This window comes from Azolla caroliniana, unplaced genomic scaffold (assembly GCF_043228905.1).
Source record: "Azolla caroliniana isolate FFs.n. ecotype wild unplaced genomic scaffold, voAzoCaro1.0.p SCAF_2, whole genome shotgun sequence".
Classification (NCBI taxonomy): Eukaryota; Viridiplantae; Streptophyta; class Polypodiopsida; order Salviniales; family Salviniaceae; genus Azolla; species Azolla caroliniana.
In genome coordinates, this window is record NW_028230437.1 from 16,347,349 (window position 1) to 16,372,186 (window position 24,838).

A 24,838-nucleotide genomic window follows, 5' to 3' on the forward strand; every position below is an offset into this window, starting at 1 on the left:
GGTATGTGCCGAAGTTGTTGGTGTTTGTTAGTCTCCTCCTTCATCCTCCGTTTGTCCCGCTATGTCAACTTTGTCTCTCCATTTTGAGTAGACCCATTCTTTCCACCCGAACCATTGTCGCCATCCGATCCACCATATTCTATGTTCGCTTTTTGCATGGCCCTCTTGGTCCTTGTCATCCGCAGTAGTATCTTTTCTTGCCCTCTTTCTTTTCTTCATCAATCTCGACTTCTTTTCGGATTTTCGGTTTAGTCGGATTAGCTTACTTCCGATTCGGTCTCGTCGGATCGTCTTTCGTTTAGTTCGGCTTCCTTTCCGATTTGTATTCGGTCGATCCGGACTCGGTTGATCGGTTTTTACCGATTCAGTGCTCTTTCGGGTCGGTTTCTTTTCTTTTCTTTTCGTCCGGATTTGCTTTCTTTTCTTCGTTTTCACCTGCCTTGTCCGGTTCAACTTTCGGCACTTCTTTCCGTTGTTCGCTACGTAGGTCCTCCGATATGTGCTCGTTGTTCGGTCCTCGTGTGGTTGTAATGCATGCTTCTTTTCTCGCCGTAGCGCGTGCTTCTTTATTCGCCATAACACGCGTTTCTTTATTCGCCGTAGAGCGTGCTCTGTATTACGCGCTTCTCCCATCGTAGACCCGACCTCCGCATTGTCGCACTTTCTTTTAGATTGGAATTTCGGATGGATCATTTTCCATCCGAACCGACTTCCGACTTTACCTTCCTCGCCGCCATCTCCCGTCTCTCCGGTCTCACGTTGGTTCTCGGACACAACCGCCGAAGTCTCTAGATATTGTTGGCATGAATCCTCGGTATTACCTTCTTTCGTAGTTTCACCCTTAGCATTCTTCTCGGCTATCTCTTCATCGTATTCGTCGGCTTCGACATTCGTTTTCTCTCCGCCACCTTCCGTCTCTTCGGTCTCACGTTGCCTTTCGATCGCAACCGCCGGAGTCTCTGGAATCAGTGGTGGGGAAGTCTCGATATGGCAATCCGCCATTGATTCGTCCATAGCCACCTCCGATTCGATTTCGTCTTTTGTGGCTACCTCCTTAATCACATCCGCTTCACACTCTTTATCTGCATCAATTATGCAAACATCTATTATGCTTACCCCTTTTTGACCCGATGTCTCGGGCACTTGTATCCCAAAATTTCCTTCTACACTTGAATTATCGGCCTTATCCTTCGCCATCGTTCTTTCACAAGACGAGTGGGTGTCTTGTTCCACTCTTTCTCCCGTGGTACCATCATGTTGTATTTCGGCCTTCATATTGGCTTCATCGTTTTTCCTCAATCGACCATCCTTCATGGGCCATGTCGTTGTTGACGAGATTCTCAGCTTCCTTTCATCATGTCTTCGGCATACCCTTTCGACTTTGGCCCAATCCTCGGTAAGGCCGTTCGCACCGTCATCGTCTTCGAGTTCAATACCGATGTCCTTCCTTTCTTTCCGATCAATCGATCTTACGAACATTAAGACTTTATCTTCTCCCACCAATCTTCGTTCCCGCTCCGAGAGTCGAGCAAAACGATGCTCGAACTCTAGGAACGCTTGCGTTGCACTTCGGTGAGTCTTCTCCGACGCCACCCATTCGTCGAATTCTCGTCGATCTCGTCCCGTCCATCTCTCATAGTCATATGCCTCCCGTAAAGCTTCTTCAAAGGACTCCCATGTCGAGTTTTGTTGCCGTATCTTGTGGATTCTCTCTTGTAGCTCATCCGTGGCCACCCGATTGAAGGATGTCACTTGCAATCCTTCCGGTATCCCACATCGTATCATCTCCGCCTTGTAGTCACGTAGATAGCGTGACACATCGTTTCCGTTGAATTGTCCGTTTCGTTGTACGAGCCGTTGTACTACTGTCGTGATCTCCGACATCTCGCGTTGTTCTTGTAGCATTCTCTCGAACATCATCATCATCATGTTCATCGCCTCTTGTTGATTCTCCATCTCCTTGCCACCCGTCTTCACGTCGGGTTCACCAACTGTGTCGTGCCTTTCGGCTTCGGATCGTTGCATGAGTCGGGTGGGAACCGCTGGGGTTTTGGACTAGGAAGAGGAGAGTTTTAAGGCTAATAAGAATATAAATATGTTGTAAGAAAGAGTTATAGCAAACTCGTGAATCCCACGAGTGTATTGTATTAGATTAATCAATATGAATATAAGAATATAAACTTCGGTTGAAAGAGAATGATATAGAATTCTCGTGAATCCCACGAGTATAGTTTATTAATTGGTGTTTTTTAGAAACATATCCAGTTTCCAAATATTTTTCACACCTATTACATTGTGCTCCCCATCCTTATGTAGTGATGGGAGAGACTAAGCATAGCTACATGCTTTTTTTTCTAATATGTTCATGCACACTAAATGTGCATGTGATGCTTTTCTAATCCTTGCTTTTATTTGCTAAATATAGTGCTCATGCTTTTCCTATAGATAGACTATATGCTTTATCTAAAGTGATCATGCTTTTTCTAACTTGTGCGTTTTTTATCATGCACGCTAGATGTGTATGTGTAGCTTTTTCTTTTGTTATGCGTTTTTCTAATGTTTATCCTAGCGTGAATTTACCTTTCTACGTGGGACATCTATGCTTTAACACTAATGAAATGCTAGTGTAATGGTAAGACATTACATTATTAACATGGAGGTGCAAGGTTCAAATCTTGCCCTATGCATGTTCCATTTATTTTGCTATTTTCTTCTATTTCTTCATTTTTTATTGAATCTAATACTATATACGTTTTTCACGTAGTGTACAAAATACACTACGACAGCGGTTTGTGCAACTCTCCACGCTAGACCAGACCGTGCTCAATACGAGCAAGGTCCAACTGTTTGTAAAGTCGGTCGACGTGCTCGACCGCGAGAAGGTTGGTATCTTGTTGGAGACGGATGAAGGGCTCACGACCGATTGGACTGTGGTCAAAAGAGTTTGCGGTCGTTTCGACAAACGGTACGATTGGAACAACGCGGGGTCGTCGATGACCGACGTGGGTGCGAGGAGGAAGCCGGAGGAATTGGTCTGACGAAAGTGGAGGAAACGAGACGGTGGCTCGAGTTGGGCACAACGCTGTCCAATGTGGTTGTAGGACCGTTCGGGGGCGTAGCTCTTGAGGAGTTGACCAAGATGGTGCGTGATCTCCAGATTGCGTTGTCGTGATGTTTCTAACACATAATGTGAAACCACCCTCGAAAAGAAGTAAAATAGTAGTTCAAATAAACTAGTATTGTGAAGTCAACTTTATTGGTAGCAAAAATACTTTTTCATTTGCCAAAGATAATTCCTTATAAATAAAAGGTCAAAGGATTGAACCTTGCTATAAATAATGATGAATATTAAGTTAGAGGCGGTTTTCAAAAGTAGACAAAAGTAGAGAAAAAGATGGGGAGAAAAAAAAGAAGCGCGCGTGGATATGAGGAGCACAGTAGAGAAAAAAGCTTTTAGACAAGCTTTTTTTTAGGGGAAAAAGGCAAACAATCCTAAACCTATAAATAAGAACCTATTCTAATGAAGAAGAGGGGAGGGAGAAGGAACATGGAAGCTCTACTCAATTGGAAGGCAAAAGAAGAAGGATCAACAACATCGAGAGGCATCATCAACAAAGAATCACCTTCTTTTATATTCCACTCTCTTCTTTCCTCCACCTCTCTTCCCCCTTCCTTTATAAATTATCTCTCATATTCATATCAAACCCTCCGACGTCAGTTGTGACTGCAGCTCAACCACGCTTGATTCCATTTTTGCACATGTCTACATGTCACAGTCCACTAGAGAACAAGTTGTACTTCAGGAAGAAGGCAAACTTGGCACACTTGAGGGTGTTTGGCAGCACAACATATCTGCATGTGCCAAAGGAAAAGCAGAGGAAGTTGGACGTCAGAGCTGAGAAATGTATCTTGGTCAGTTACTTAGTGTGAAAGTGTTTTTAGAATTCAAGGTATTGAAGTCTACAAGAATATAAGGTATGGTGCGTTCACATCCGGAGGGCAAGATCACGAGCTAAGGTCTTGAGGATAAGTCAAACAAAAAGCAAGTCACGTGGAGAAAAGTAAAAGAAGAAAAAAGCGGGCACCAAAATGCAGTCTACAACGAACGCTCATAACTCATTCGTTTGGAAGCCAAATATAATGTGTAAATATGGGTTGGAAAGTTTGTGAAGAGAGCTATCCATAGGTTTTTAAAGCTCTAAATTTAGAGCTTCTACGAGGGAGATATGACGATTAGACGATCGTTGTATCATAGCTAAGAATAGGAGATGGAAAAGCTGTAAAAAAAGCGTGGAAAAGAAAGCAAGCGAAACTTATCTACTAGAGGAGAACTTCATATAAAGCAAGAAGAGTGAGGTGGTGAGCAGGAGCCTTTTTTGTGGGGTTTTTCTTGCCTATTCATGTAGTGCGTTTTTTCTAGTGATCAATTCATCCTTGTAGGCTTGAGTTTATGTATCTTCTTTCTCTTGTTTCTAGGATCATCACTCCTTATTAATATATCTTTGTAGATTTGGGTTTCTATATCTTCCTTCTCTCTCTTTTCTATCATCATCTCTCTTTTCATTTTTTGGCGCTCCAGGGAGGGTCGATCCTTTCTGTATAACGGGAGGAACGGTTGTCCACTAATTGATGGTTGGATCTACCGATTCATCATCAAACTAATGACACGATATGGAGTTCGCGATGCGACAGATCTACGAAGAGAACTTTTCCAATTGCGTATGGTTTCACCAATGTGCTACCTCGAGTATGAGAAGACGTTTTTGGATATATGGTCCACTTGGATTGGACTTGTTGGAGGCGTTGAAGATGTATACTTCAAGATGGAAAGATTCAAAGCAGGGCTAGATCCATATTTTCAATATGAAGTGCATATGAAGTACCCAAGGTCTTTCCATGATTTGCTTCGAGTATGTCAAAGTTATGATCAACAATTGAAGAAGTTGTTATTCGGTGAAGCATATGGATTATCGGCGTCATATACCATAAATCCAAGCTATAATAATTGTGGATCGGTCATGAGCCAACAACCAGCCTACTTGCAATGTCCGATTCAACAGGTTCCCTCATATCATTATTCTAATTTTTGGAGTTATAATGATGTCTATGAAGGTGATTCCAGAGACAATGAAGAAGAGGTGATGAATGTGGAGTCCCCCCATCTAGTTCATGAGGACAACCATGATATAAAGAATGATGATGTGAAAGACGAATCTAAGGAGATAGTTATGAGAAGCGATGTTATGGATGGTGATGCCAATGTACATCATGTTGAGGACATTATTGATACAACAAGTGATATGGTGGTTGATGATGAATATGTGCAAGATGAAATGGAAGATATGACAAAAGAAGTTGTTGATGGTGAAGTACCCACAACGAAGTTGCAAAATGAAGAAGGTAACCTAGAAGTGATAGCTGGAGATTGGCTTTTGGAGATCAATGCGTGTAAGGAAGCATTGGTAAGTGCCAAGTTGCAGTGTATGAAGGTGTTCATGCATGATTTATGTTTTGGATTTGCATTGAGTAGCAACAAAGTTATGTGGGCATCAACTCTTCAACAACAATTTGACCAAGAGCCAAGAGATTTACTTGTAATGCATGATTGGAGTATCATTAACTTATCACCATCAAAGGATCCACCACAACTAATCAAATGTATAAAGGAGAAGGAATCATCTATCGACATTGGCAAGCAAGAAGAGGAAAGCATAACAATTGATGAATATTCGTGGGATAGGGAAAACAAATCATTCCACATGGTGTCTAAGGAGGAAGAAGTCATTGAAGAGAAAAGTATTATCACCCTAAAGGGGAAAAAGAAGATGATTTCAAACGATGTCCAAGGAGAAGAGGATCTAAGGTTTATTTCTCTCTTTTTTAAGTTTACAAAGTTATTCATAAATGAGTATTCACAGATAAGAGTAGAAGGCATCAAGCACCACATCAAGTTGGAGAATTTGAAGTTTGTCTCACTTATTGTGGTTGTTCCAAAGGAGAAAGACGTCAACTTCCAATCCTTGAATGATTCAACCAAACGAGATTTATTTTTGCTTCCTTTTCGAGATGAGATTCTAGATGAAATGGTCATACATAAAAAACAAGGTAATGTGGAGAATGTGGTGTGCCAAGAAGAAAGTCATGTTGATGAAGCAAAGATTGACATAATTCAAAATATGACAATTCTGACAAGTCTCGAAGCTTTGAAGGTATTTGTACAAAAGGTTCGCTCGCTCGAAAGATTTATTCATATGTTAACATGCTTACTTCTATCAAGAGTTATGTATCACATAGACCTACTTCTGTTTGGAAAGTTGATGAAGATATACTAATTGTTGTAACCTCTTTCTTTGTGTTGACAAGGAGAAAGATGGTGATGGCAATTGTCAATGTGTATGTGTGTGTGTTTAGAAGTGTGAGGTTTTTCCTATCGACTAGCGGGGGTTTTACTCACATAGTTTGTTTCTTTTCTATTTATTTTCTCCTTCTTTGTCTATAGCCATGAATAAGGCGAAGGAGAACCTTTAGTTTTATTAGTAGCTTAGGGTTCACCATAAATGGTTCACAAAAAAGCAAGGGGGAGGGCTAAAAATGTGAAAGTGTTTTTAGAATTCAAGGTATTGAAGTCTACAAGAATATAAGGTATGGTGCGTTCACATCCGGAGGGCAAGATCACGAGCTAAGGTCTTGAGGATAAGTCAAACAAAAAGCAAGTCACGTGGAGAAAAGTAAAAGAAGAAAAAAGCGGGCACCAAAATGCAGTCTACAACGAACGCTCATAACTCATTCGTTTGGAAGCCAAATATAATGTGTAAATATGGGTTGGAAAGTTTGTGAAGAGAGCTATCCATAGGTTTTTAAAGCTCTAAATTTAGAGCTTCTACGAGGGAGATATGACGATTAGAAGATCGTTGTATCATAGCTAAGAATAGGAGATGGAAAAGCTGTAAAAAAAGCGTGGAAAAGAAAGTAAGCGAAACTTATCTACTAGAGGAGAACTTCATATAAAGCAAGAAGAGTGAGGTGGTGAGCAGGAGCCTTTTTTGTGGGGTTTTTCTTGCCTATTCATGTAGTGCGTTTTTTCTAGTGATCAATTCATCCTTGTAGGCTTGAGTTTATGTATCTTCTTTCTCTTGTTTCTAGGATCATCACTCCTTATTAATATATCTTTGTAGATTTGGGTTTCTATATCTTCCTTCTCTCTCTTTTCTATCATCATCTCTCTTTTCACTTAGATGAGTAGAAGGGTTGTAAGTGCTATAACCCCCAAACCAAAGAGGTTTGAGTAAGCTGAGATGTTGTGTTTGACGAATCAGCTTCATGGTAACAACCTCCGACCCATCTGACCCTCGTAGACTCCATGCCGAGTTTTGAAGATGAGGCCTCTGGAGCCAATCCTCTAGTTGAGGAAGATATTGACACTCTAGGCACCGATTATTTCCATACTATCGATTACTCAGAAATCAATTATTATTGGGGGGCCTTCTCTCTACCCGTCCCCTACCCGTGGTTCATGTCGGTATCGAGGCTCATATTCTTCGTCATGATCGTAGTCGTAGCGATAGTGGCCATAGCCATCCTCGATAGGCCAGAAACGGTCCTCGACTAGCCGATAGCGGTCATCGTAACGAGGTCGCTCAATGTCCTGAAAGCGAGGTGGTTGACGGATGCGATCATCGTGTTGGAAACGATCGTTTCGTGGCTTGATCTGTCTGATCAGTGCGGCGGCGGCGCAGTTGAGCATGTGTGAGCTCGGGAATGACAAATTGGGTAGTGTGAACGTAGGATGCATTCCACTACCGAGTGTCCTAGGTTCAAGCAAGTGGTGCATTGAATGACCTACCTAAATTGGGATTCTTCGGTTGTCGGTAAAGCGCCACGGAGGGAACTCATGGAGAAATAGTTCTTGTTTTGGGCTTTATCCATGGCGAGGACACAATCGATAACTTGCTCGATCGTTTGTTAAGAGAAGTTGACGAGGGCCAAGGTGGTTTGAAGAGGCTCACGGAGAGTCGTAAGGAAGGTCTCCTTCAAGTCGTTAGCCAAGATTTCCTAAGCCAATTGATGATGTAGGTTCTGAAATCGAATTGTGAACTACAGAATCATCTCTTGTGGCTCCTACGAGATGGTGTAGAATTGGCTTAATAGTTTTCATTTGGGTATCTATCGATGAAAGAGGTGTATAAACTTGTCCTGGAGGACTGTAAAGGATGCAAACTCCCCCGAGTCGTGCTAGGAATACCAGTGTGTTGCTTGCCCATCGAGAGACAAGCCGAACTCTGCGATCTTTGATGTTTCTACATCGGTTGCGGACAATCGTTGCGACACATGGTTTGCTTGCCATGTGGTTAGGAAGGCTTGAACATGTGCTTCCACATCAACGTCATAAGTGTATCTCGGGTAGGGATAAGGCATTGTGTTGAAGTCGGGATCCTCCCGTACCATTGAGAAGAGGTTATATTCGAACCTTGGTCGACTTCAAAGGTGTTGCCGCTAGTTGATGTGGGATCATGAATCACGATTGATTGGGCATCTAATTCCGGAGGCAGCGATTGCTCTGTGAGAGCGGAGTCAATGTTATTGTCTTCTTGTTCGACATGTCGGGAATTATCCGAGTGCGTATTCCTCTAGGGCTCACTGTTATGACGACCTGGGTTTTCTCCTATGCGTGTTCGTTGTGAACTCATAACGTGAACCGGGTGTGCCAAATTGTGTTACTCCCTCCTGGAGAACACCTTTGATTACTCCTGAGTAATCGGGTCAAGGGATCGTAGTGCATAAGAGACTCAGGCTCACGACGTACTAACGAGCGCAGAACGGATTGCTTACAGAGAATGAGATTGACACACTGCAGAATCGGCTACAACCAATTCATAGTTTTGTCCTTACACAAATCGAACTTTATATAGATATATGTATCGAGATGAGGCAGACACGAAGTTACCTACAAGCTTATATGTATATTCAATTAAATGTGGCATACAAGTACAGATTACAAGTTCCGAGTATAATCGGAACAATACTCACTCACTCTCCCTTAGTCTATTACTAGCCTTCGTCTTCTCGAGATCCCTTTTGTGTTTGCTGTTCCTCGATATATATAGCTTCCCTTCACCTCGGCGCTTTCCACCCACTCATTCCTTGACATTAGGCTTCATTATTTGGCTGTTAGTGCTCGGCTTCTTTTGATACGTTTTCACACTTGTCCTACTTGTCCCACAGGGTAACAATATAATCAGATTTCGTTTTAGGGTTTTTGACTTGGATTATTCCCATTGTAGACATTTGGCATTTTAATCTTTTATGTAAGTGTTATTTGAAACTTGGAGACATAAGTTTGTGTGAGTTTTGAGTTTTAAGTTTTTTGCAACTCGAAGTTTAGGGTTTTTTTGAGTAATTTTTATGTAACATTTTCATGGCAAATTTTTGTTTTACACTTGGGATTTTTTGGAGCTTTTGATGTTTGTTTCTAAGTCAGGCTCCTGAAATGAGAATGAGTCGGGCTCTTGCACTGAGTTAGTCGGGCTGCTGGTGATAGAGGCTGCCAGAGAGTCGAGGTCCTGGTGACAAAACGCTTTTTTTATCCACATTAGACGGTGCAGATTGCACGCGCTCAGCTGCCGCTAGTACATACTTAACTTAGACACGAGCATCATACATACATACATACATACATACATACATACATATATGTAAATTAACACAAAATATATGCATGTAAATAAAATTTAAATGTCTTTTTTGCATTTGGTTTAGCTTGTTTCATTGAGGGAAGAATGAAAGAAAAAAGAAGAAGAAGAAGAAGAAGAAGAAGAAGAAAAACGCTTGGAAAGCCACTAGAGAAACCATGGCGTCCCCTCCGCTCTCTTTTTCTGTGTTTCCTTCTCTTCCCTTTCTGCGTCCGTGGGCAGGCCATGGTGACCTTCGCAACTTCTTCAACCAGAGATTGCAGGTTTTGAAGACCATGTTTACCTAGCCATACTCCATCGCCTTCACTCTTCTCGTTTTCTCTCACCCTTCGAAGACATCATTTTCGTCTATGCTTTCTTCATTCTTACCTTCAACCATGGATTCCTTTGAAATCTCCGGGAATGACGTACAGGCAATTAGAGACGTTTTGTCTGTCCACCATGTCCCTGTGGTGGCTTCCTTACACTGGGACAAGCTGCACTCCATTTTGCACTCCCTCTGTGACCGGATCGGTCTTCAGGTAATCACCATAATAATAATAATAATAATAATAATAATAATGTATTATTTGGATATATGCATTTGGCGTAATAAACTTTTGTTACTTGTTTGTGTTCTCTTGACGCTTCAATTTGGATGAATAGATTTAGATAGATTCCTGACCTTATTTGTCTTTTTGTCCCCATTTTCTTAAATTTCCAGGCTCTTCGTCTTGACAAAGCTGAAGAGCAAGGGAAAGCTTTTATGGGATACAAGGAGGAAATGGATGAATTGTGGTAAAGCATCCTTCCCTTTCTTAATATGTGGAAGAATTGAATTGCTGACAAAAACGCTTTGAGCTGTGGTGGCTATGCAACAATGGCCTAGTTTATAGACAAAAAAATACGTAGAAGAAATGAATAAGCTGCTGTAGGTTACTTTTTCCTTATGTAGGAATTTATTTCTGCAGAGAGTGCGATGAGGTGTGACCAAATAAATGCTGCACTCAAAAATCTTTCAATAGTTTATAGAAAACTCTGTGAAGAAATGGATAACTTGTAATAGAAAATACTTATATGAATCATTCGGATTTCTGTACTCAATGTGTCAACACCTCACTGTTACAATCTCCTGAGACATGCCTTTATTGTATTCAACACTTAAGTAGCAACATATGACATGCAGCGTCCTGGATTAAACATTCATAATTGATCCCTTGGAAGATAGATGATATGGAAACACTGCCTTTTCATATTCATATGGAGTGTTTCAAGGTATTGTTGGTATGTTGATGACTGTTGTATTCAAGGGTTAGCCTTTCCAGCAGCAACATGTTGTAAAGAGTTGATTGAGTTCTAGATTAAAAGCATTTTTGGCTATTGGAATATAGACAGTATGAAAACAATAACTTTCACACATATCATGTGAAGCTTTCAAGCTTTTGTGTGACTAGGATAAAGGCTGTATTGTATTTAAAGTTAGTCAACTGCACCTGACAACCAATCCCCTCATCTGCGATATTTTGAAAACATTTTGATATCTGAGAAGCTAGACAGAATGGAGACAATACCTTTTCAGTGTTCACACACCTTGAATGGAATCTATGGGGATTTTGTACAGAATATAAAAGAATTTTCGAACATTTCATTTGAAATGTTTGAAGCTTTCTTGCAGTGAATAGTGGCTTTATCATGTCTAAGACTTAAACCGCGACATGTAACAAACAGTTTCCTAGCTCTTTTCATCTTTTGGAAGGTGGATGATACGAAGGTTATACCTTTTCATGTTATCTCATGTGGAAAGTTTGAAGCTTTTCTGCAGTAGGAATTGTGTAAAAGAGATGAAAGAAGAAAAAGAAAGTGAAGCAGAACAGCAAAAGAATTGGGCCAGTATGGTTGAGGAGAAATTGCAAATGTTACAACAAGGGTATGACTTCTTGATTTGGGCATCCACATATACTTAAAGAAAATATGATAAGAAAATAATATGAAAATGAATGAATGTGGGCTTGCTTGGAACGAATAAATTATATCTTGGAACTGCGAATATGATAAGGAATATTGCTGCTTGCAAACGCACAGGCTAAATAACAACAATGATGGCATGAAGCAGCTTGGTGATACCGTAGCAGGGTTACAGAGCTTAGATAGCAAAGTGCAGTCTTTTGAACCACGTTTGGTCGCATTAGAAGAAGCGACAAAAAAATTAGATGCATTAGACAAAGTGACTAAATCCACAGACTCTATCCTGGCTTCACAATCTCTTTCCCTTGAGACCTTCAACCAAAAAGTTGAAGTTCTTCTTGCAGATTTTGATGAACAACATGACAAACTCCACAGTTTGGAAGAACAAGTTAAGAACCATTTTCATGGCTTCTATAACTAATCGTTATTTGATAATGTATTGATGTTTTAACATGAATACTTGGAAAGATCCCCTGAACATTAAGAATTAATAATGGATTGGTCGTACATATAGAGCTCCAAATATAAACTTTAAACCTCTATAAAAAAATTTGGTTTATCAGAGATACAATTCTGTTCACTAAAGTTATGGCAACTTCATTGTAATGCCAGACTGATCAGCTTAAGCTAAAGCTTGAGCAGACAACATGCTCTCACGCTGCTGACTTGGAGGCCCTCCAACAATATTGCAAAGTAAGAAGTTTCTTTAACAAAAAAACTTGAATGAATTTTTCAAAAGTAAGACCAGTTTACAAACTCTGCATTGAGAAAGTTGGTTCATGTAATGTCACTATTTACACATTGATAAGTGAAATCCTTATATCAATCCGATATGTATGTATGCATATCCAAAAGTGTAGTCTTTAGAATCTTTTTAGATGTAATATAGAAAGAATTTTTATATGCATGAAATAAATTAAATGAGACTTAAAATGCATCCTGCAGCGATCAAATATGAGTCTGGATAATGTCTAGTGTATGTGAATGTATATGAAGTGATTTTACACGACTAAACAAGGTGTCCAGGAATTGGTTTGTCTCATTATACCTAACAAACTAGATTCAAGGTCTAGGGTTTAGAGCTTAGATCAGGTATCCAGCTAATTTTACATATGAGAATGAGATATGCAAGGATTAAAGTTAAAGTTTTCTGTTTCTTCTATAATGTTAAAAGTTCTAGTTTCTTTAATGTTTTTCACAGAATCTACGTTCTGATTTCGAGCTCAAGTTCCTTGTGGAAGCTGCAAAGCCGCATGATGAAGAAATCTCATCAGCCTCAAAAGCAAAGCTTGAGACAGCAGTTGCAGAGCTTCAGAACCGCATTCAAAAGAAAGCTGATGTGGATGACATGGAAAAGATGTTGCAAATTAACCAGAATCTCAAAGATGTAAGAAATCATAATTTTTCAAGTCATTTCAAGCTATAAGAGTTTCATAAGATATATCTCTAGTGGGCTGTGACATGTAGACATGTGCAAAAATGGAATCAAGCGTGGTTGAGCTGCAGTCACAGCTGAAGAGATTAAATGCAGGTTCCAGACGAGCTTCTAGAGCTTCATTTGTAGGCGGTATTCTACCTCTGGAGAGTCAGGTATAGCATCTCAAATGGTAACAAGAGAAAAAGGAATTAGTCTACCATCACTTAACTTTTTTTAGGAGAACCCTTGAATGAAGCTTCAAAGATCAGAAATAGACAGCTGACTTGATTATGGAAGTCACGAAATGTAACTATGTCATCACACATGTATGTCATGCTCTTATTGACTCTCTGAAGAGGAAAAATGAGAGTAATATCCACAACTCTTGATTGTTTGAAGAGGGTAAATAAGAGCAATAAGCGCGGCTCTTTATTATTTGAATAGGATAAGTATTTTACTCAGTATGCCAACTTGTGACTCCACTTTCTAATAGGAAATATGCTTTTTGGAGTCATAATTTAGCTAATGGCACTGAGGATTGCACTCCAGTGAAATTGCATGTGGATAAATAAGAGCATTATGCATAGCTCTTTACTGTTTGAAGAGGATGAATGGAGCAGTATGCACAGCTCTGCACTGTTTGAAGAGGATGAGTATCTGGCTTAGTATACACAACTTTCGACATCGGTTTTTCTGATAGAAAATATGCCTTTTGGAGGTATAATTTCGCTAATGGCTGCTGAAGATTACACTCCAGTAAAAGGATCATGGATTAATAAAACGATATGTATACTTCTTTACTGTTGAAGAGGATGAATAATAGCAGTATGCATTACTCTCTGCGGTTGAAGAGGACGAGTATTTCACTTAGTATGCACAACTTTTGACTCGAAAGTATGCTTTTTAGAGCTGTAATTAAGCTAATGGCTGCTGAAAATTGCACTCCAGTGAAAGGATAATAGAATTCCATTGATGACCATTTCTCCCTGTCCATTTGATGCATATTAGCACTTTCTTCCAGCTGACTCTAAGTTTGTACTGAATGGGTTTCATGGAATGCGTACAGATGTCAGAAATTATGAACAGTCCTGGAGAAAAAAAGGTAATAGGAAAACTCTTTATTTGTTGAGTTGAGAACTCTTGTGTTCTCCTTGCATGCACAGTGAGGGATTTTCCTCCAAGTTACGTGAACTTATACTGGCTACAAAGTCCTCTTCAGCTATTGAATTTGCTGCCCAAATGGTTGAATTACAGCTCACTGTTATAGATATTATCAATCGCAGATGCATTTATCTTTGCCAGAGACCAAACCAATTTCGATGGAGGAATTAAGCCCAAAAGTTGAGGAGTTGACCAAAGATATCAAAGAAGCAATTGTAAATCACGATAAAGAGCTGGAAAAGGTACACACTATCCTGAAGATTTTTGTGTGGAAATGAAACAAAACTGCTAAGTTACCAGTTATATTTTCTGGCAATAATTTGCCTAAACCTTTAAAAATTGATCTAATAAATATGTTATTAGCTGTTAAAAATGTGCATCTATTGCCTCAAAGAGTTGCATTAAACAGGATAATGCACATGATAAGTGCATCTTGCTAGCATTCAAAATGATATTTGCTATCATCCCAGTGAGGACTGGTCAATCACCTTGACTTTGGACATTAGAAAAATTTAGTAGCTGGAAGTAATCAACAATAGATAGTCTTTAGAAATTTGATTCTACATCAATTTAGGAACACATTGACAAAAATTGTGAAGCCTGTTTGGTGTAATGAATCAGACTCAATCTCAGTAAAACAGGGGCCTCAAACACGGGTAAATAAACAATTAGAAATCTTACTTTTAAACTTTTATCCTCTCAGCACTCTTCTCTTACTTCTTCCTTTTCGTCCTCTTGCTCATTGCTTTTTCCTAAATCCTGTCTCCTGCTGCTTCACTACACTGCCTTCTTCCAGCATTCCTTATTTCTTAGAGTTCCTTCTCCATTTTCTGTGAATTGTTCACATGTTCTGGCCTCCTTACACCTCTACTTGCTCTTGTGACTGCTTCTCTAATTTTTTCTCCATTAATTATCCATCCTCTTTAATATTTTCTGTATATCTCCTTCATTCTTCATCTGGCTTTTCATTATGGTATTTTGGATATTTGCTTTCCATATGCTTGGTGATTTTCTTTTGCTTCCTGTCATTGTGGTAGTTACGCAGATATGACCTGACATACATGTTGTGAACAGGTTCAGAAAGAATTTGGAGTGCTTGGAAGGAGTATCCTCAAGATGTCTGGTCATGAAGAAGATGAATTAATGTCAGAAACATTTGATCGTACAGATAAGCTAGTAAAGACATTAGAAGGCCTTGTAAGACAAATGCCTCTGGATGCATCTCCCACTGATCAGGCAAGAAAGGATATCCTACTTCAGAAGCCTCATGGGTATCTAGATACGAAAGAATCCCAGGAAGGAGAGAATTTCTCAAGCACTCAAGTATTGGAAGGAGCAGACATAAGAAAGGATGAAACTGTGGACCAACTGGCTGGCAATGCTGTTGTGCAAGCAATTGATGTAAGATTAATGGGCCTAGACGAAAGCTAGGCTTCGCTTTTTTAATCACTTCTATTTAGTATTTTCGCTTGGTAATTTTTGTGTATAATTATAATACCAATAGACAACATAAATTACAGGATGCCTTGAAGGCTAACAAATTTGAGCCTAAAGAGAGCATAAAGACCTTTTCAAGGTTATGTGAAGAACTATTAAAGCTTACCACGAAACTTCAAGAACTAGACACAGCAATGCCTGCTTTGAAGAGTGGTTTGTCAGGCAAAGCGGACAAACGTGATTTACAGGTTTGCCATGATGCAAACAGTTCCTACATAGACAATTCCTATTACTCCTAGTACTATGAATTTCACTATATTGTGATATCACAGAACGCTCTGACAAAATGAGAGCAAAACTTTTAGGTTTCAAGAAATTTACAGAATTTTTGGCATTTATATTCTTTAGTATCTGTTTCATTTCTCTCAATTTGCACTTTTCTTAATTCTATTTGCAACCAGTGGTCTTGCAGAAATTAATCTGTTTTGTAAAAGAGCAGCTGGAAAGGCCAGAAAATGCCATATTTACTGGAAAACCTTTATTTGGTTTTAAATGCATGTAAGAATCTATGAATATGTTCATAGAAAATTGCCAGTCATATATGTTGGTATGAATTTAAATTGTTTTGAGACCCATTTTTTCCAAACTTCGCAGGGCATGTGACCATTCAATAGAGAAGTTGAGCCGTGTAACTGGAGAACATTTGCCAACAAACAGGATGCCTCCACAAGTTCTTCCAATGCTTTCAGCAGAACGCATTTTTTCACTTGTCAGTTGCATCAACTGAACTACAAATTCCCATAGGAAACCAATTAGTGTTTTTTCTATTTTTCCAATCAAGAAATTATACAGGTTACGCTATTGCAAGCATTTTGGGTATGTCTAATAGGTAATAGGTATCTTCCCCATCAAATTGTGTTCATATTCTCGGCCTTTAATTGGCATCATGTAGATACTACAACTACTCATCGTTGTGCAGACGCTCAACATAACATGAGATTCTTTAGAGGAGCAAATAGAATGTGAGGTAGTGTTTAGTTCAGGTATTTACTCCATATTCATAAGCTTGAAACTCTTGGTTTCTCCTCTAGCAGTGTTATAGGCATAACCTTACGGATTCACTCTATAGATAATTTTAATGGGATAAGGGTAGGATAGTTTGAAACCGGTTATCCTAGGAATTGGGACAAACCCATATGAACCTATGCCACGTGGGAACATGTGGTGGTCTGGAAGCCTTAGGTATTGAGCTATGTAGAGGAACTAACGACCCCCCCATATTACTGAATTTGGTATGCTGTCGAGACACTAACCCTAAACCCTGATCTTACTATGCTCTCTAAGTACAGCAGTTGTTCTATGAAGCCACAAGGTCAACTTCGAAGTTACATGATTTACCATTAGGATTAGCATTAAGATATATATTTTATAACTTATGAGAGGAGTGTTATTGAGAATGATTCCAGTGATCAAGTTTTTATAACTTGGTTAGATTAATAGTGTATATGATGAAAAACTAGAACTGACAATCTGCCAGTGATAAACCAGCTGCTTCATGTCAGTACAAATGTGAACTATTAGATTATAGATAAGATACGCATATATGACAATTGAATGGATAGCGAAACAGATCTTTAAACTTAAGGGACAACCTGGAATTTTGGCATGTCCCAGAATTCAGGTGATTCTCACAATATGAGTATCATTGAAAGCTGTTCTTTGTTATGGGTAACTTTGAAGTTTTCCAAACCTTCAAATGATTACTCTGTAATTAGTTATTTTTCTTCATCAAAAGAACTTTGGAAGATTTTGAATATATTGTTTCACTCTTTCCTTGGAACTACAAGATTTCAAATTTAACTGAAGTTTTTCTTCTTTCTAAAATTTATTGCAGGATAGGAGACCATCAAACAATGCATATGGTCAGTCCATGCAAAGTCCTACTCAAGGGAATAAAACTTGGATTGGAAATCCAAACTTGGGTGTTGGAATTGCTGAAAATGGAAACGTGGACAAAAGACAACAAAGATTTAGGAAGGGCAGTCCTAAGAAAGCTGTAACATAATAAATTTTTGCAGACGTTTATAACTGGCGAGATGGTGGCAATCCTAGATCTCTTACGTAGCCGAAATTGCACATATTAAATGCTTTTTGAGTTGGTAGAGCCAAGGAAGATCATGATTTTAAACACATGATCTCATTATCACTGCCTAATTGTTATTGTCAATGACAATTGTCAAATATATTTGATTAACAGTTCATTCATGAAGCATTTATTCTATGAAAAGTTTGTACTAGGGATCGGCAACGGTTCGGTGTAGGCTTAGTTTGGCCTCCAAGCCAAACCGGCTAAGCCTAAACCGTTTAAGGGATCTCAAACCTGAACCGAACCGGTTCACAAGCTCTCCCTCCCATTCTCTCTCACATCTGTGGTCCTGACTCTCTCTCTCTCTCTCTCTCTCTCTCTCTCTCTCTCTCTCTCCTCGTTTGTGTAGTTCTCCCTCCCTCCCTCTCTTTCTCTCTCTCAAGTTTCTAAACGGCTTTATCGGCTTAGCTTGCTTAAGCTGGTTTGGTGAGGCTCAAGCCAAGCCGAGCCGAGCTCAAACCGCTAAGCGGGCTAAGCCAAGCCAAGGCGAGCTCAAACCGTTAAGGCAAGTTCAAGCCTAAACCGAGCCAAGCTGTTGAGCTGCTTTAAGCCGGCTAAGCCAAACGGTTTAGGCTTGAGCCGAGCCTTTGCCGATCCCTAGTTTGTTCATCTAATATGTTGTATGTATGCCCAACTGGCCTTCAAAACCCAAAACCATAATGTCATATCGATACAAAAGCTGTAAGAATGTAATCTACATTGGCAAAACTATCATAGAATGTATGTGAGACATAAATCGATATCCCAAGCTATCCATGTTTGTGAGAGACAAATCAGCATCCCAAGCTATCCATGCTAGGATCATCTCAAACTCGCATGGTGAATGCCCCCATATCACATTGGTGGATATTGGCATTGGCAACAGAGTATCTCCACCTCAATATCATTCAAGCCGTAAATCTATGGTATAAGAGACAAATGTAATTGTTCATGCGTATACCCGTGTGCCTACATCAACATACGAAGACGTCAAATGTTAGTATTAGAAAATTTGTCCCAATGGAGAATGCCATCTTCATCCTTGGCCCAAAGTGCGACGAGGGCTTAGCAATGAGGATGGCGGCGATGAAATTGTCTCGAGGATTGAGTATCTTCCGTTAGTTGTCAAATCTCTACCAATTGTTATTCATAGCCAATGTGATGTGTCCTAAAGGGTGGAAATCTATATGTAACGCGTTCTGGTCTTTGGGATTGTAGGATGACGGAGACCAAGAGCTTGTTCGTTCCTTATGCAAGTGAGGTGGCAACCAAGCATCGATCATAGGAAAGAAAGGAACATATAGTGAGTTAGTTTGTCATGTGGGTGGGTTGCGAAAGTTGTGATAGTAATATAGTTGTGTACTAGTAGTGAGTAGTAGCAGATGAATGAATTTGACTCCAACAAAGTATGAATGAATGAATGAATGAATTTGGCTCCAAGGAAGGTTGAATGAATGAATGATGATATATAAATGTATGTAATAATGTACATATATGGTAATGGTAATGGTCATTGGCCATTGGTATTGGTATTGGTATAGGTATATGCCGTTTGCGGACCAAAAATACTACCTACGACTGCTACTAATTATTATTACACAGAGATCCCCCACCCCCTAAAACCAAACCAATAATATATATATATTATACATACATACATATATAGTCTATAGATATATACACCCGAATCCATCCTTTTTCTGTGACAGCCCATCCATCCATCCATCCATCCATAGCCATGGCGTCTACTCAGGGACAAATTATCGTCTGCAAAGGTAACCTAACCATACTCTACATATAATCCTCTCTCCCCCCCCCCCTTTAATGGATCTCTCTGATGTAGAAACAGTCTTAAACAGCTTTTTTCTATGTCTCAAATATCTGAACTATTTGAAGACAAAGTATTTGTGAAAGTGGCGTAACTATGTTAAGGACCAAAGCATTTGCAATAATCCGACTATGTAAAGCAACTACTAATTTGTCAAGATCCAACTGTATAAATAACCAAGTCGTCTTAAAGAGATTTGACTGTGTAAAGATCCAAGTTTTTATAGCTATAACTCTAATAGATCATCAGCGATCCACGCATATCAAAGGTTTAATTGTGAAATAAGTGTTCAAAATGAATTAAAAAAAGGAAGTATTCCTGAGCTTAGCTCGAATAGATTCTTTAACTGTATAGAGTCAGTCCCGGCACAGCTAAGTTGGAATGTTTGCAGAATCTATAGTGGATAAGTTTTCATTGACACAATTTACCAAAAAATACTCAACAAAGACAATGTCAGACATATTCTCACAAAGACATTTTACGTATGAATACTGACAAAGTGCTTTCAACATTTTTTATTTTGCATAAACGAATACATATAGAAGCATTGTTTCAGTAAGGTTGGGATTCTATCCCTCTCATCTAAGTGCTCTCAAGCTATGTTACATGAATATATAATGAGCATTGCAGGTGACATAAAACATCTGTTCATGATTATGTAATTGATGTAATCTCATGTCCATATGAGGTTAAACATTCTCCTGAGTTTTTTCCTTATTTCCCCAAATGCACCTGTTTTTTTGGTTATATCCCCAATTGTGCCTGGTCAAATTCTCAAGGGGAACTGGAAGAACTGACCATGTAAATGCTCGACAAAGGGTTTCCAAGGGCATCTAGGGATATAAAAGAAAAGAATCAGGAGTATTTTATGTTTAATCTTAAACTGATGCTAGATTGCAGCAAATAATTTGCACTTATTATGTCTTTCATGTTTTTCTTTGCAGCCGCTATAGCATGGGAAGCAAAGAAACCCTTGTCCCTTGAGGATGTGGAGGTGGCACCTCCTCAGGCAGGAGAAGTTCGAATTAAGATTTTGCACACAGCCCTTTGTCACACCGATGCATATACACTAGATGGATTGGTCTGATTCCATATTCTACTTTCAAATTTTGGAATAAATAACACTGTGTTAAATGCCATGAATACATTCGGAGAATCATGTGTATTTGTCATGCCATGAATACATTCGGAGAATTCTACTTTCAAATTTAACGGATTGGTCTGAAAGTATTCATGGCATTTAACACAGTGTTATTTATTACTCACAATGGTTAAAATTGCTAAACTTGAGGTGGTCTATGTTTTTATTTATCTATGTTGTAGGATCCTGAAGGTCTGTTTCCCTGCATTCTGGGTCATGAAGCGGCAGGGTAAATGCACCACTCTATTCTCGTTGTGCAATGTGAAATTCTGTGACATTTATGTGAATAGCGAAGAAATTTCTAACTATAAGGCAATACTATCCTGGATCAAATCTGAAAGATCACTATGTTTTACCTGAGAAATGAATTAGCAAACTTTAAATACCTTTTGGCTGCAGAATTGTTGAAAGTGTTGGTGAAGGAGTTACAGAAGTGCAACCCGGTGATCATGTCATTCCTTGCTATCAAGCAGAGTGTAGGGAATGCAAATTCTGCAAATCTGGAAAGACTAATCTGTGTGGCAAAGTGAGGTCTGCCACAGGAGTTGGTGTTATGCTCAATGACCGAAAGAGTAGATTTTCCATCAATGGTAAACCAATTTATCACTTCATGGGCACATCAACATTCAGTCAATACACTGTTGTACATGATGTAAGTGTGGCAAAAGTTGCTCCTGAGGCTCCGTTGGAGAAAATATGTCTACTCGGCTGTGGTATACCTACAGGTTAATAAGTTCATATATACACAAATAATGCTTCCCACTTGTTTGAAATTATCGGATCATAGTTGTGTATGATTGATCTTTCAGGCTTAGGTGCTGTCTGGAATACCGCAAAAGTAGAACCCAACTCTATTGTGGCTATATTTGGTCTTGGAACTGTTGGCCTTGCTGTAAGTTAATTGGGATGCACACATGTGCCTTAATAATCATGGATGGAGTTATGTGCTTTAAAATTGCATTTTATAGGTGGAGTTATATGTAGTTCATAACTTGGGAGTTTTATAGGTGGGAAAATTGGAGTCATTGGGGGTATGGGTGAATGCAGTTATTTGATTAAATATATAGGTTTCCGTTAAATTTTTGTTCCCGTTCTTGCCCTTTCTATTCATAATTGTCCCCATTTTTGGTGGTTTTGTTCATTTCATTTCCATTTCTACCAACTGTGGATTATTCTTGGTTAACTCGCAAAAAACCTCAAAATGTGCTTTTAGGTGGGATTCTTGTATCACTAATTTTTGTTTTATTTCATCCAGGTTGCAGAAGGTGCAAAGGCTGCAGGCGCGTCTAGGATCATCGGGGTTGACATTGACCCCAAGAAAGCTAGTCTTGGTAGGTTTGATTATGTTTTTGTTTGTATTTGAAAAGCCAAACACCAGGAGATACTTCATTTGAATGATAAAATGATCGGAACTCCTACTGTGGAAATGAATTTGCTGTTTTCTTGCAGGTGAGAAATTTGGAATAACAGAGTTTATCAATCCTAAAGACCATGAAAAACCTATCCAAGAGGTAGCTGTAATTCCTTGCTTATTAGGTTGAGCATAATCTTCAACAATGATTGCTATCATAATGAGCTTGCATTACTAGAATATCAAAGAATCTCGTGTATAATCGTAACAAATGTGGTGAGCTCATTTCTCATTGTAAAGAAATTTTATTGGCTGTAGGTATGCTGTTCATAAACTTAAGCACGGTTGACAATATGCATATTTCTTTTTGCCAATGTTACCTAATCATTTGAAGGCATTTTCCTGATCTTGTAGTATTTGTTTCTGTTTAATGTGAAGCGCAAAATGTAGAGAATCGGCTGGGAATTGTGTTGATCTTTTGAAAATGTTTTGAATTAAGGTAACTCGGCTGTTTACGAAACATCCTCAGTAATAGTACTGGCTCAATTTTCTTGATTCAAATATGGGAATATTTTTCTCTGGATGATGGTCTTGATTGAGCCAAAGGGAAGAAGAGGCGGAGGTGAAATCTTTAATAGGTTTACTATTATGGAGAAATTTTGGAGCTGGAGATGGAAAGCTATTATTGGATGATTGTCTGGATTGATCGGAAGAATAGCCGGAGGTGAAACCCCCCCTAATAGCTTTCTGTTTGGGAGAAGTTTTGGAGCTGGAGGTGAAAACATAGTAGCTTTCTATTTTGGAGAAGTTCTGTGGGGTCTTTTTTGTGTGATTAAGCTAAGCATTGTTGTAATTGTGTGAAGGAAGATGATTACTAAAGTGCATTTTACATTGAGTTCTTTAGAATTAATTACATGAAGCTTCATATGATGCTTTCATATTAGAATAATTGTGTAAGATCCATGCTATACGATGATATTATAATAATTGTATAAGAGCCATACATTACTATAATATTATAATAATTGTGTAAGGTTCACACAGTACTATGATATAATAATTATATAAGATTCATACCATACTCATATGTTGTATTTTTCCAGGTTCTAGTTGAACTTACTGATGGAGGTGTAGACTACAGCTTTGAATGTGTTGGAAATGTCAAACTGATGCGCGCAGCTTTGGAGTGCTGCCATAAGGTGCATAAATGTAGTTTTGTGACATTTGAAATCGTACCATGATATTATTTTTCTCTCGGAATGTCAATGCAGAAGCATACATATTTTTTTGTTTCTGCAAAAGATTTCCAAGTGAAACGTCGATCAACTAGAATACATGTTATTTCTCTCTTGAAAGGCCTAGACTTAGAACCTATACAGAATTTCGCATGTGAAAATCAAGTAATTTGTTCTGTCATACCAAAGGTCCCCCTTAAAATGCCTACAAATATTTTTTAAGTAGAAGGATAATTTATTAGTACAATTACTCTTTCAGTGAGAAGATTTTGTTAGTATATATCTCTTTGATGTTTTGCCTTTTTTGTTGAACTGCGGGTAGGGATGGGGAACCTCAGTGATTGTTGGGGTTGCTGCTGCTGGCCAAGAGATCTCTACTCGACCTTTTCAATTAGTAACCGGAAGAGTGTGGAAGGGAACAGCATTTGGTGGCTTTAAGAGTCGAACACACGTTCCACAACTCGTTGGTAAATATCTTAACAAGGTGAGGTCAAATATATCTGAATTGTGAACCAATCTTTTGTTTTTCCGTTCTTGACCTAGAAACATCCTTGCATGTTAGGAGATTTTACACTGAATCTTTTAAAAAAAATTGTTCTTTATATATCAAAACACACCCTTGCATTGATTTGTCTAAGAATGTTTTTCGATAAAGGTGTTACTTGTTGCTTCCCCAACATTACTCAATACACACCCTTGGTTTAATTTGTTTGGGCATTCAGACACCCATGCATTCCTTTTCTTTAGGAAATTAAAATGATTATTTTTTGTGTATGTTTTCATCACTTTTAAGCAGGTTACAGTGAATTTTATCTTTTATTTGTTTTTCTTGACCTATAAGCACCCTTTGCATTCTTTTGCTGTTTAGGAGATTAAAGTGGACGAATATATTACGCATGAGTTAACATTGCCTCAGATCAATGAAGCTTTTGACCTTATGCACCATGGGAAGTCCTTGCGTGCGGTCATTAACATGTGGTAACATACTTTGAAGATGGTGCAATTGAAATTAAATAAAGGTGAGTGAAACTATCTCATGCTTGGGATTCTCAGCAAATGTCGTCGGATCTTTTAAAATGCTTTTGTATCGTAATATGAACAAGTTAGACAATTGGATCTTATTATTTAGGTATTGTTCATTCAGAGATCCTGTAGACTATGTTGATATTGTGTTTGTATTGGAAAAATGAACAAGTTAAGCTAGTGAAGATTTGTTCATTGGGTCAAATATGTCAATGGTCTTCACGAGGTTCAAATTTTATGATATTTTGTTCATCTGCGACTGCAAAACTTTTTGTTGGAAGTTCATTCATATCTGCTATCATGGATGAAAATTAAAGATCCTATGGAGAGCAGAAATTGAAGGTGTCTGGACATGCAAGAAAGGTGTTTGCATGTGAAATACAATGAAATTCATCCTTGTTCTGCTTTCAGAAACACGTAGAATTATCTGTGTGCTTTGATATGATGGTAGCGTGAATCAACATTTGGGTTTAATGCTATGGAGACT

The 24,838-nt window shown here is 38.8% G+C and overlaps 2 protein-coding genes across 5 annotated transcripts; both read left to right on the top strand.

Annotated features, from left to right (window-relative positions):
• Positions 1-9,973: 9,973 nt before the first annotated feature.
• LOC147867432 (uncharacterized) lies at positions 9,974-17,920 on the top strand. Of its 4 annotated transcripts, XM_087315212.1 has the most exons (14): positions 9,975-10,210; positions 10,393-10,466; positions 11,491-11,595; positions 11,751-12,021; positions 12,246-12,326; positions 12,835-13,020; positions 13,101-13,223; positions 14,117-14,152; positions 14,334-14,453; positions 15,286-15,612; positions 15,732-15,896; positions 16,121-16,206; positions 16,303-16,417; positions 17,543-17,920. In XM_087315212.1, the coding sequence occupies exons 1-14, from the start codon at positions 10,040-10,042 to the stop codon at positions 17,711-17,713; spliced, it is 2,031 nt and encodes a 676-aa protein (XP_087171338.1). In that variant the 5' UTR covers positions 9,975-10,039; the 3' UTR covers positions 17,714-17,920. The 4 variants fall into 4 exon arrangements, 3 of the variants coding, with proteins under 3 accessions (XP_087171338.1, XP_087171339.1, XP_087171340.1); XR_015529344.1 differs by lacking the exon at positions 17,543-17,920 and having other exon boundaries at positions 9,974-10,210; positions 16,110-16,206; positions 16,303-16,366; XM_087315213.1 differs by lacking the exon at positions 14,117-14,152 and having other exon boundaries at positions 9,976-10,210.
• A 1,509-nt stretch (positions 17,921-19,429) lies between these two features.
• On the top strand, positions 19,430-24,603 carry LOC147867433 (alcohol dehydrogenase class-3). Its single transcript, XM_087315215.1, has 10 exons — positions 19,430-19,548; positions 20,546-20,682; positions 20,925-20,971; positions 21,142-21,467; positions 21,552-21,634; positions 21,998-22,073; positions 22,192-22,253; positions 23,197-23,292; positions 23,651-23,812; positions 24,197-24,603. The coding sequence occupies exons 1-10, from the start codon at positions 19,512-19,514 to the stop codon at positions 24,308-24,310; spliced, it is 1,140 nt and encodes a 379-aa protein (XP_087171341.1). The 5' UTR covers positions 19,430-19,511; the 3' UTR covers positions 24,311-24,603.
• The last annotated feature ends 235 nt before the right edge of the window (positions 24,604-24,838 follow it).

Bases quoted from the DNA above. Each gene is read 5' to 3' on its own strand.
- LOC147867432 (XM_087315212.1), top strand. From the start codon at position 10,040: ATGCTTTCTTCATTCTTACCTTCAACCATGGATTCCTTTGAAATCTCC. The intron at 11,596-11,750 runs GTATGACTTCTT...GCAAACGCACAG, and splicing joins TTGCAAATGTTACAACAAGG to GCTAAATAACAACAATGATG. The intron at 15,613-15,731 runs GTAAGATTAATG...CATAAATTACAG, and splicing joins CTGTTGTGCAAGCAATTGAT to GATGCCTTGAAGGCTAACAA.
- LOC147867433 (XM_087315215.1), top strand. From the start codon at position 19,512: ATGGCGTCTACTCAGGGACAAATTATCGTCTGCAAAG. The intron at 20,972-21,141 runs GTAAATGCACCA...TTTTGGCTGCAG, and splicing joins CTGGGTCATGAAGCGGCAGG to AATTGTTGAAAGTGTTGGTG. The intron at 22,254-23,196 runs GTAGCTGTAATT...GTATTTTTCCAG, and splicing joins ATGAAAAACCTATCCAAGAG to GTTCTAGTTGAACTTACTGA.